Source organism: Pholis gunnellus, assembly GCF_910591455.1.
Source record: "Pholis gunnellus genome assembly, chromosome: 11".
In the NCBI taxonomy this organism is placed as follows: domain Eukaryota; kingdom Metazoa; phylum Chordata; class Actinopteri; order Perciformes; family Pholidae; genus Pholis; species Pholis gunnellus.
Window position 1 is genome coordinate 19,499,125 of NC_136538.1, and position 10,745 is coordinate 19,509,869.

Consider the following 10,745-nt stretch of genomic DNA (forward strand, 5'->3'; position numbering starts at 1 on the left):
AATTTGATATATATTTTTTTAAGTTTAGTTTTAGTTTCTTAACTTTAGTTTAACCTTAAAGTTTGATTCCTGTCCACTTTTCTAAATATTCATATAACATATATAATAATTCAGAAACTTTCACAACATAAATATTTTACATTAAGAAAACAGTGAAGAAGCAAAAATGCTAGTACCTTTAGCTGAAGTCAGAAAACAGCAAACAGAAGCATTCTGACAGGAAATACGACACACACCCACACGCACATGACCCCCCACACACACCCCCACACGCATGCACATACACGCCCCCAGACGCACACACGCACGCACACACACGCACGCACACACACACACGCGCGCACACACATACATTGAAACATCCACAGAGAAAAGCCTGTCTGCCTGCAGCTTTAAACACCAGTAGCATCTGTTTCACACCAGCAGGAAGATGGATGGATGCGATGTGCACGTGTAGCGTCACTGTGCACGCAGGTAGTAGCAACGCACACAAACACACGCGTGCACGCGCGCATGCACAAAGAAAATGCGCAGCAGGTGCGGGTTAAAGAGTGAACAGTCCGATAAACACTAATGCTGCGTCACCCCCCCAGTAGCCAGCTGCTTACCTTCAGACTCTGAGGGACGGCTGAGTGAGGACTGAAGGACCGATCAAGCTGCTGTCAACAAACACCGAGCACGTCCGGTAGTCCTTTCAAAATTAAAGCACAAGAATGACGACGCACCTTTGGTCCACTGAGAGAGATTTTCTTTTGTTTTTTAAGATGGTGTTGTAGCCTATTGGACTACATTATGTTCAGAGTAGAAAAGGTGGAATATCACTAGTACAGTCACTCAAGTACACCACTTTACTTAAGTACAAATTCAAGGTACTTCTATTCATTACATTGAATGCAACTTCATACTTTTACTCATTGTTGGAAGAAGGCTGTTTAAGACCCTTTATTTAAGTAAAAGTACTGCTAATAACGTGAGAATACTCCACTAGAAGTAAACGTCCTGCATTCAAAACCTTAAGTAAACGTTTGCAAGTATTTTCAACTAAATGTACTTAAAGTATTAACACATAAAATATTCATTGCACAGTAAAACGTTTTTGCATTAGGGAACCCCAAAGTTGTTATTAATGGCACATAACTGTCTATAAATCATGATTCAATGATGAATGAACCATTAATATATCCATTAGTCACAGCTCATAAACAAGGTGCGTTATATGCGAGTGGTACAATATTCCTCCCCCTTGTGTAAATAGCGCCCTCTAGTGTCCCTTACAGCCACAGTATGGAATATCAACAGGAGTTATGACACATTATCAATAAGAGTCCCTGCTCTTACTCACACCAGCAGATAAACTTGATCAAACATTTATTTCGGCAAAAGTCTCTGGAAGTTAGATTTTCACAAAAGGAGACTGGATGGAGGAAAAACAATGTAAAACGATCAGCAGGGACAGACAGCATATTCTTTTCTGAGCTTAAACATGGAAAGCTACACAGTCTGCTCCTTTAACAAACATACTTGAGCTTCACAAAGTAACAGAGAGACATTTAACAACCAATAGTCAATGTCTTTGTCTTCAACTAATAGTCTTTAAATAAATCTTCACCTTTTGACAACTCAATAAAAATAATAAAGAGCTTTGGCAGAGCTTAAAAAATGTTCCCTTTATGTTCATGCTCTTCCGTATTTTAATTCATGTGTCACTAAATTAAAGTTACACGCTTTTTTTCATGTTCTCGAGGTGTTGCAATATACCGGTATTGATAATAACCCTGATAATCACGTTAATGATACACATATTAATCAGATGACAGCCCTAATTAGATTATTTGTTACCCTTTTTTAAAAATCTTTGAAGCAGAATAAAGTTCATATTTGGCTCTGCAGGTTATTTTCATGTCCCAGTTTAATCCCCACAGGCTGCTCAGGTCCAGTTCTTCTGTTCTCAGGTTTAGTCCTACTCAAAGCTCTCCAGGACGGGTTCGTGTCCCGTTTCCTTGAGGAAGCGCAGCAGGTCGTCCGGTCGGAGCCCCATGGTGGCGGCGTTGGTCATGGGGTGGAAGTAGACCATCTCGTGGCCTCCCTCCACCAGGTCCCGGTCCAGGACGAACTTCACACTCTGGTCCTTGTCGAAGAGCAGAGCGAGAGCCGTCGCACAGCCCTGACCCACCTGAGAGGAGACGGACGGAGGAAAATTAACAAAGAAAGCAGAACTCAGACCGCAAAGAAAGCTGTCTTACCAGTCTGTAATGGTATAATAAATATATGGACAGTATTTGTGATGTAATAGCAGCTGTCACGGTTGTCTAAAGTTTAAATAAAAAATATTGAAAGACACTGCCAACAGGCTGAGAAACATCTCAAACACTATACATGAACATTGTCATTGCTATTCAAGTTAAACGTAATCTCCGTCTCATTTGACTCTGAGCTGATTTGTTTTGATGTCACCTTGAGTTTCTCCAACATGGCCGCCTCGTCTGCGAAGCGCAGGTTGCCGCTGCCGAAGCCGAGCTTCTTGGCGAGGTCGTTGAGGTTCACCTGCAGAGAGGAACAGAGAGGATTATGGGACGCAGCAGAGAAACACGACCGCTCAGAGGTTCAGTGGGATGCGGGGGGTGAATGTACAGATGTGAGCTGACCTGGCGGTCGTGGCGAGCCGATACCAGCCACAGGCCTTTCTTCTTCTTGTCCTTCAGGAAGAGGTTCTTGGTGACGGCTCCGCTCACGTCCTGCAGGTGAGGCATCATCTCCTCCACGGTGAACACCTGCAGGGAGGGGGGGGGGGGGGGACATACATTTTACATATCTTTTTTTATACATTTCTGTTTTTCTGAAGACACATTGAGGTTTGATGTCTGCTGACTCTACAACTCATTGTAGAACAACTGACATCGCACACAGTCTTTTGCTGCAGGACAAATGAACTGGTACCTGTGTGGAGGGCCTCAGCATGAAGCCGGAATGACGCTACGTGTAAAGGTGTGCGACAAAAGTGATCATTTCGCGCCCCCTGCAGGTCACAGCAAGTTCTTGCAGCTGAAACGTGTTACAAAATCTGTAGACATGGATCTGAAAATGATTTCCACGTGTCCATAACAAGTCAACGTCAATGTTGTAAAGAACACAAGACCCATTCCCAACGCTAAAAGTATACTACAGTAAGTACAACTTAGTGTATTGGATAACTTCGATTAGAAGTATTCTTAATGATTCATGCAGTGTGTCCACAAATGCATTAGGGTGTTTACAGATTTTAGAGAAGGCTGAGTAAAGATAACTTAGAAGTGTAGTATTCTAATAGATTCAATAGTCTTCCAGCATTGTATTCCTCTGCCGGCTTCAATGACGTATATCATAAAAGTTATTTTGCTTTAAGAGAGTCACGATATATGTTCTGATTTAAAAGTGTAGACTCCGTTGACGTTAACTGAGTTAACAGAAAAACCGGAGCTGTTTTTTCGTTTCCGTTTTTACCGGCGGGTGCTCCACGCACGTCGTCCGGATGTTTAAACTCTGCAGGTATTTCTCCAGCTCGGACCGCAGATCTTCTGCCATTTTCAATGAATATGTTTTTAAAAAATCAACGAAGAGGAAACTGCAGTGGAGTAGACATCAAAGTCTATGTACAGAAACAGCTGCACGTATAAGAAGACGAAGAAGAAGACTACTCTTCTTCCTTACTGAGCTTTGCAGCAGCTCATCTCTTCACTGCTGCATTACTGCCATCTTCTGGACTTCTACTGTTCCTCCGAGTTCCTTCAAATAACTACATTTGTATCATGTAATCATAACGTGGTTACTCAAGATACAACACAGACCTTGTTGTGAGCAGTTTCATGTACTATGGTTGAAATAAAATAGTTTCTGACTTTTTGAACATTGCAGTGAACTATACTCACCTGATCCTCCTGTTATCGAACCATTGGAGAAGTGTTGGGTGTCCTGATATCTCCTGACACTTATTGTGGCCTTATACATTGGATTTTGAATCACTCACCCACTCCTCACACACTCACACACTCACTCACTCACTCACTCACACACTCACACACCAAACAAACTGTTGGATTGCATGTACAATGTTTACAACGATAAGGTTGCTCAACAGATGACAAATGCACCTTTCGTTGGTGGTCATGAGTAGGTTATTTGATGTTGGGAGCTCTTTAATGTCCTTTGGTGGTCCTCTACGTTTGTATGGCACGATATGTCGTCACATCTTCATTGGGGGATTTTAAATGGCCTTATTCATCTGGAATTCTGTCATCTCTGCTGTTGGTGATACATTGGTACAGCAATCGTGTCTCCCCTCTCTCGATCGCGCACAGTAGTGAGTATGGTTCAATGGGATATATCTATGGTATGTTTGGATTGCATCATCACATTTTCTTGAATGAATACTGTGTGGCACCACCAAAATTTGATGGCGTCAAAACCCCAAAAATGGTGACAATGACCTCCCCACTCTCCCCTGTGAGCGGAAGTGACCAGTAAAAAGGATATAGTCTATGCTGCTAATAGTTTGCGTCCAAGCACAAGTTTTGTTTGTCAATCAGAAGAGCCGTCAGAGAACTGAAAGTATTTACCCACAACGTGAGGAATGTGTGACAGACGGGGACGTATGCCCTGCACTAAATGCTCCCCAATATGAATTAAAATGCTATAGCAAAAAGATTAATATCAAAGAAACAAAAACATGACCTTCATAAATACAGTTCATGTGATTGGAAAACAAGCTGTAGCTTTGCAAGACGTGGGTTGGGGTGATTGATATTCAGTGATTTACGTATTCATTTATTCATATATTCATTGGGTAGACTTGCTATCAGGATCGTGGAATGGGGCAATACAACAACAAAAAAGATGATAAAATGAATTCACTACTCACAGATGATAGGTGGTAAACAGGTTTTAAAAAGTAATTATATTAAAACCCAGGTGCCTCAAAACTGCATAAAATACAGTCAAACAATGAACTGATTCAAAGAGATGAGAGCGATGAACATGACTGTAAGACTGGCAGGTTGTTCAACCATGAATTTAAAAAAAAGAACCGCACCCTCATTCATCCATTCTTTTTGGTATAAGGTGAGCTGTTGATAACACCTCAACATATGTTTTATGATGTCCTAAATTTAGTTATATGTGTTTTCTTATGAGTCTGCTTCTTTTCCTGTCTGCAAGCCACAGATAGAGAAACTTGAGTTAGATAACCTCCATTATGTGGACACCTCTACATTACCTCCACTTTAGTCCATCCCAGAGGTGTTGGATGGGTTCGTCCAGTGTTTGTTCCAAAGTTTGCAATTTTCAAACGGGGACTTTTTGACTTGTCGGCCTCCATTTCAGATTAAATACTGTCAAGAACTATCAGCAAACTATTTTAAAGTTGCTGACTGTACTCAAAAATAATAACATCAGGACAGCGCTCAAGGTCAGGGCTAAAGTTCCCACAAAGCTGGAGGTTTGATGACCCGCTCCTAATACACTAATTCATCATGTTACTGAAATAATACGATAATTATTGTCGTGTTGTTCATAAAATTGAGCTGATGTGAGCATTTTTCGATGCTTTGACAGCAAATTGGTATATATGCAGGGGTTTGTGTCCATTGCTCAGGATGTATTGAATATACTTACAGAGCTGCATAAACAAGGGTTATAGTATGGTGTCAAATCAGCAGGAGCACCGCCCTCAGGTGAATCTGTTGCCGTTGGTGGTTTACACTGCATACATGTGCTGATGCTGTGGGTCGAAATAGAGGTTTGAAGTTAGACGTCCTTTCAAGCAGTTTGACCTGTTTAATGAAGAGTCTTGTTTGCATAGAGCACTATTTGTGTTGCGACCATGATTAAATGTGACTTTGTAGGGCAAAAGCAACAATATCACCTAAAATCATCAATGAACATAGATTTCACTTTTACAAGACAGGATCTCTCATACGTTTTTATGTCACAGACTATATCTTAAACGTTATGACCTCACATTGTCCTGTTATAATAACATGATGCTTCAGTCTAAACTCCACCTTAATCCTGCAAATTAAACAATCTGAGTAACTTTAATTTCAATAAAGGGATGATATGTAGATAATATTGCTTCATATTGCTTCATTGCCAGAAATGCTGGAAACCATTCATTTAGGTTTACACTAGAGGGTCGCTTTGAAGATACAACTTCCAGTGGATTAAAATAATGTGAACTTTAACCATATTTCCCTGGGGCCCCATGCAACTCCTCGATGTCCTCTACAAGGTCCCGAATCCCAGACTGAGCACCACAGCTCTCAAAGATAAGTCATGTTTAAAGGCCATTTGGCATCATAAGAGAAATGCAAATGTATTACATATTAAGTTAATATACAAACACATGATACTGATACTGAGAAAAAAAAAGAATTCCTGCACTATAATATAGAAATAGCCAGCAGCAACAACATGCAGTAGCACCGTATGGCCGCTTGATGGCGCTATTATCCACGTCTATCTGCAGCATTAGTATCATACCCACGTATGAGGTTATAGTACAATAATTGGGCTCAGATTGAAAATGATGAAACGGCTTGGGGAGCAGTTTGGGTTCCGGCTCTCACCTGCAGCAACATACATTTCATACGTTTTAGAAGTGAGATGAAGGTAGAATGCACCTCTTGTCCTAACACTTATAATGGAATGCCTCTGCTTGAACTAACACAAATGAAAACCAGTTCTCCAGCTCCCTCACATTGGTTACAAAAGAAACAACAAATAATGAGATTGAACCTGTCTTCACGAAAAAGTAACTTTTTCATCGTGTGTCGCTTCCCTTTTAAAGTGATGAAAAAAGTTAACTCTGGAACAAATAAAACATGAAGCCCTATGAGATTCAGTGTTATCATCCAAAATATGTCAGAATGCTCTTTTCTTGGATGGATTAGTTGTATAATAGTAGCAATTTCCTTAAATGTCCGGCGACCGCCCACTCTTTCACACCATCATTTGTTGTCCATTCACGTTCTTTGTAATCTCAGCCTTTGTCTCTCTCTCCGGTGTGCTTATGTGCGCGCGCGTGAGTGTGTGTAGAGGGTAAAATGCTTTATCACACAGACGACACCACAATACAAATAAATCTGCGCAATTACGCACGCTCATCCATGGACACAGTTTGTCCTTGCCTAGACATTCAGGAGAATGAACTCCAAAAAGGCAAAACAGATTGTGGATCATTTTTGGCACGTTTTTTAGATTGGCTAGTCGGCAGCCTATAGGCTATCCAACATGTTTTTTGACGTCACATGTCAACTTCAGTGAGATGTATAGGCGCGCTCTGCAGTATTTAAGTGTATATCTTTCTACTCATGAGGATGACATGTAGCGTGGTTGACAGGGTGGTCAACAAGAAAATCGTATTTTATAGGTTAAGTATTTGGTGAATTTGCCTGCAGCGTGCCACGTGCGTAATGACGAGTATGGATTTAAATAGAAGAATTAAGGCGTTGAGGCTCTATGAGGGAAAGAGAGCATGTCAGAGTAGTTTGCCCTGACGGGGGCTGTGGAGAGGAATTACTCATTTCTCACACCAACACTGGCACATCCGTGCGCGCCTATGTCACCACCGGACGGGTCTCCAAGTCAATGGATAAAAAGGAACAGAAGGCAGCAGAATGGTTGTTGCGGGAGCGAGTAACGGAACCGTCGGTAGTGGCAACATGAGGTCCTCGTTCATGATAGACGATAGAGTTGGTGGCGGAGATCCCGGGGGCTCCACCAACATGATGATCTCGGAGGCTCTTGCGCCCCGGCTGCTAAAGATTGCACAAGGCGCTGCAGAAGCAGCAGCAGCAGCGGCAGTGGCAGCATCAACGACGTCTCCATCCACCACCAGTCTGCTGCAGGTCATGGAGACGAACGGGACCCGATGCGGCGAGCAGATCCTGAGCTACGGCTGGTTCGAGAAAGTCCTGATTGGCGGGATCCTCACCATGCTCACACTGTCCACCATTTGTGGGAACTTGCTGGTGGTCATCTCCGTGTGCTTTGTCAAAAAGCTGCGCCAGCCGTCCAACTATCTGATCGTTTCGCTTGCCGTGGCGGACCTGTCAGTGGCCCTGGCCGTGATGCCGTTCGTCAGTATCACGGATCTAATTGGTGGTCAGTGGATATTCGGACAGTTCTTCTGTAACGTTTTCATCGCCATGGATGTGATGTGCTGCACCGCGTCCATCATGAGTCTGTGCGTAATCAGCATTGATAGGTGAGAACAACTTATTTGATGCTTTTTAATACAGTGAAGGTTTGTATTCCTAAATGCAGGGAAACGATATGTCAAACAATCACACTATATAAAGGGACTTGATCATTAGACAAGGCAGAAAAGACAGATGTAAAAAACTTTGTTCATTAGTAGCCTACCCGTTTTTAATATCATTGATTTATTCAACTTTTACGCATCGCAGTTTTGGAACCAATCTCTCCGCACGTATATTTAGTCAGAAGCAGAAACATTTTCTTTAATCCCACACGCCATGTTCTTACAAACATGTCTTTACCCAGTCTAAAAATATATTTGTTGCTCAGTCCTGAAACGTGGGGTTTGCATAGGGAGGTCAAAGCGCGGAGGCTCACTGTGGCTGAGGGTGCCTCTCAAGGGCGCGTGGACAAAATTGGTAAGGATTAAACCTGCGACCTTTTTGGCTCGGTTCGTTGTCCACTCTGCACCAGGTTCCTGTTTTCTGAACACCCCATTTGAATCGAATAAAAAGGGTCAAAGTAGGAGTTGAATAAATTTAGGAGCAATACTCAGTAAATTACTAAAACTCCGCCAAATCTGAAGTCAAAATGATTGTAATAAATGATTCCTATCTTATTTTTGGTTGGTATGAAATTATGAAATCGTTCCTTTAACACACCTGCATTTCTGCTGTGGGCTGGTGGGTGAAATCAAGTATGTAAATGTCGTAAATATATTGTTTTAAGCTGTATAATAGTGGCAAATGGCCCAGACATGTAGACATACAAGCTTTATTTAAAACTGAAAGGTTTGCTGGTCACACATGGTCTTTCTCGGCAGCTTGGAACAGTTTCCAACCTGGGGGCTGCATATGGCAACCACAGATTGCTGTTAAGCACCTTGCTCAAGGGCACCTTGTTAAAGGTGGATGGTGCATCACATCCGGGTAAAAAAAATAAAGTGCAAGAAAATACCTTTGTGTTGGAGTAGAAATTATAAAAATGGGAAAAAATAATCAGAATAAATGAAATTTGTTTGCCTGTTTTTGAAATCTGGACATATATTTCTCTGTAGGTATCTGGGTATCACAAAACCCCTGACGTATCCTGTCCGGCAAAACGGCTGCTGCATGGCCAAGATGGTGCTGTCAGTGTGGCTCCTCTCAGCCTCCATCACCCTCCCTCCTCTGTTCGGCTGGGCACAGAACGTCAATGACGGCAGAGTCTGCCTCATCAGTCAGGACTTCGGCTACACCGTCTACTCCACAGCTGTGGCATTCTACATCCCCATGTCAGTGATGTTGATCATGTACAACCGCATCTACCGCGCGGCCAAACTAAGCGCCGCCAAGCACAACATCACCTACTTCCCCAGGGAAGGGGAGCGCGGTGCACGCGTGGCTCCTCGAGGGGGAAGAAGAGGGCAAGAGGCCCACCGGCCAGCGGTATCAGGAGAAACAGGAAGTGTTGAAGGGACAGATGCTGAGCAAGCCGAGGAAGAGGAGGAGAGCTTGGACTGCGTGGCAGCGGCGTTGAAGCTCCAGCGTGAGGTGGAGGAGGAGTGCAGCACGCGCGTCTCTCGCCTCCTCAAGACCGGTGACCACCACCAACGCCGGAAGAGGAAAAACCAGTCCATCTTCAAACGGGAGCAGAAGGCTGCCGCCACTCTGGGCATCGTGGTCGGCGCCTTTACCTTCTGCTGGCTGCCATTCTTCTTGGTGTCCACTGCCAGGCCATTTGTCTGCGGTGTGGAGTGCAGCTGCGTGCCGCTCTGGCTGGAAAGAACTCTGTTGTGGCTGGGATACGCCAACTCCCTCATTAATCCCTTTATTTATGCATTTTTCAACCGTGATCTGAGGACCACATACAGTAACCTCCTGCGGTGCCGCTACCGGAACATCAATCGGAAGCTGTCAGCAGCTGGCATGCACGAGGCTCTGAAACTGGTGGAGAAGCCAAACACTGATGTGTAAAGGTCACTATCAGCGACGCTGCAGAGATCAACAGAGACAGCCATGGAAAATGCCAGAGGATTTTAGACTGTGGCACACAGCCACCACGCTGCCAGAATGGTTATTTCCTCTAATTTGTACAATGATCGCTGAGGCGAGACGAGGCGGGATGAAATGGATGCATATGAAGGAACACTGAAGAAGCTTAAATCTTTTCTTTTTCTTGGAATTGGGAAACATTTAGGAAAGGTTGAACTGTGGTGAAAGATTTATATTGTCTGAATTGTGGCTGCTGCAGTGGACTATTTGTAAAGTGCTGAACAGTGTAACTACTGTACAACAATTGTAATGATGGTTGCTACCTTGGTGCATTGAAAGCTGATTGCTACCCCACTAAACAATCATTTGCACATGACATTGTTACAAAAGTCGGTGGTGCTACACACTGACTTTGTACTCGCCTACCACCGCGAGTCGAAACTTTCTAACTCAGTAGCCAGTGTCTTGTATTTTTTAGATTGAGCCAGGGAAAACTTGCCCTCACAAACAAAAAATGGAGGAGTTCTTGCAGCTCAGGCG

The 10,745-nt window shown here is 43.3% G+C and overlaps 2 protein-coding genes across 2 annotated transcripts; one reads left to right on the plus strand and one right to left on the minus strand.

Moving 5' to 3' along the window:
• Window positions 1–1,355: 1,355 nt before the first annotated feature.
• Window positions 1,356–3,642, minus strand: prorsd1 (prolyl-tRNA synthetase domain containing 1). The gene is made up of 4 exons (XM_079169043.1): window positions 3,481–3,642; window positions 2,646–2,771; window positions 2,455–2,544; window positions 1,356–2,173 (listed from the first exon to the last, which is right to left on the minus strand). Exons 1-4 carry the CDS (start codon window positions 3,559–3,561, stop codon window positions 1,961–1,963), a joined length of 510 nt encoding a protein of 169 aa, XP_079025169.1. The 5' UTR covers window positions 3,562–3,642; the 3' UTR covers window positions 1,356–1,960.
• A 4,007-nt stretch (window positions 3,643–7,649) lies between these two features.
• LOC306703041 (5-hydroxytryptamine receptor 7-like) lies at window positions 7,650–10,187 on the plus strand (the record flags this gene model as incomplete). The annotated part of the gene is made up of 2 exons (XM_079168855.1): window positions 7,650–8,239; window positions 9,290–10,187. 2 exons carry the CDS (start codon window positions 7,650–7,652, stop codon window positions 10,185–10,187), a joined length of 1,488 nt encoding a protein of 495 aa, XP_079024981.1.
• Between the last annotated feature and the right edge of the window lie 558 nt (window positions 10,188–10,745).

Bases quoted from the DNA above. Each gene is read 5' to 3' on its own strand.
- prorsd1 (XM_079169043.1), bottom strand. From the start codon at position 3,561: ATGGCAGAAGATCTGCGGTCCGAGCTGGAGAAATACCTGCAGAGTTTA. The intron at 2,772-3,480 runs GTAAAAACGGAA...CCCTCCCTGCAG, and splicing joins CGTGCGTGGAGCACCCGCCG to GTGTTCACCGTGGAGGAGAT. The intron at 2,545-2,645 runs GTCAGCTCACAT...TCCTCTCTGCAG, and splicing joins CGGCTCGCCACGACCGCCAG to GTGAACCTCAACGACCTCGC.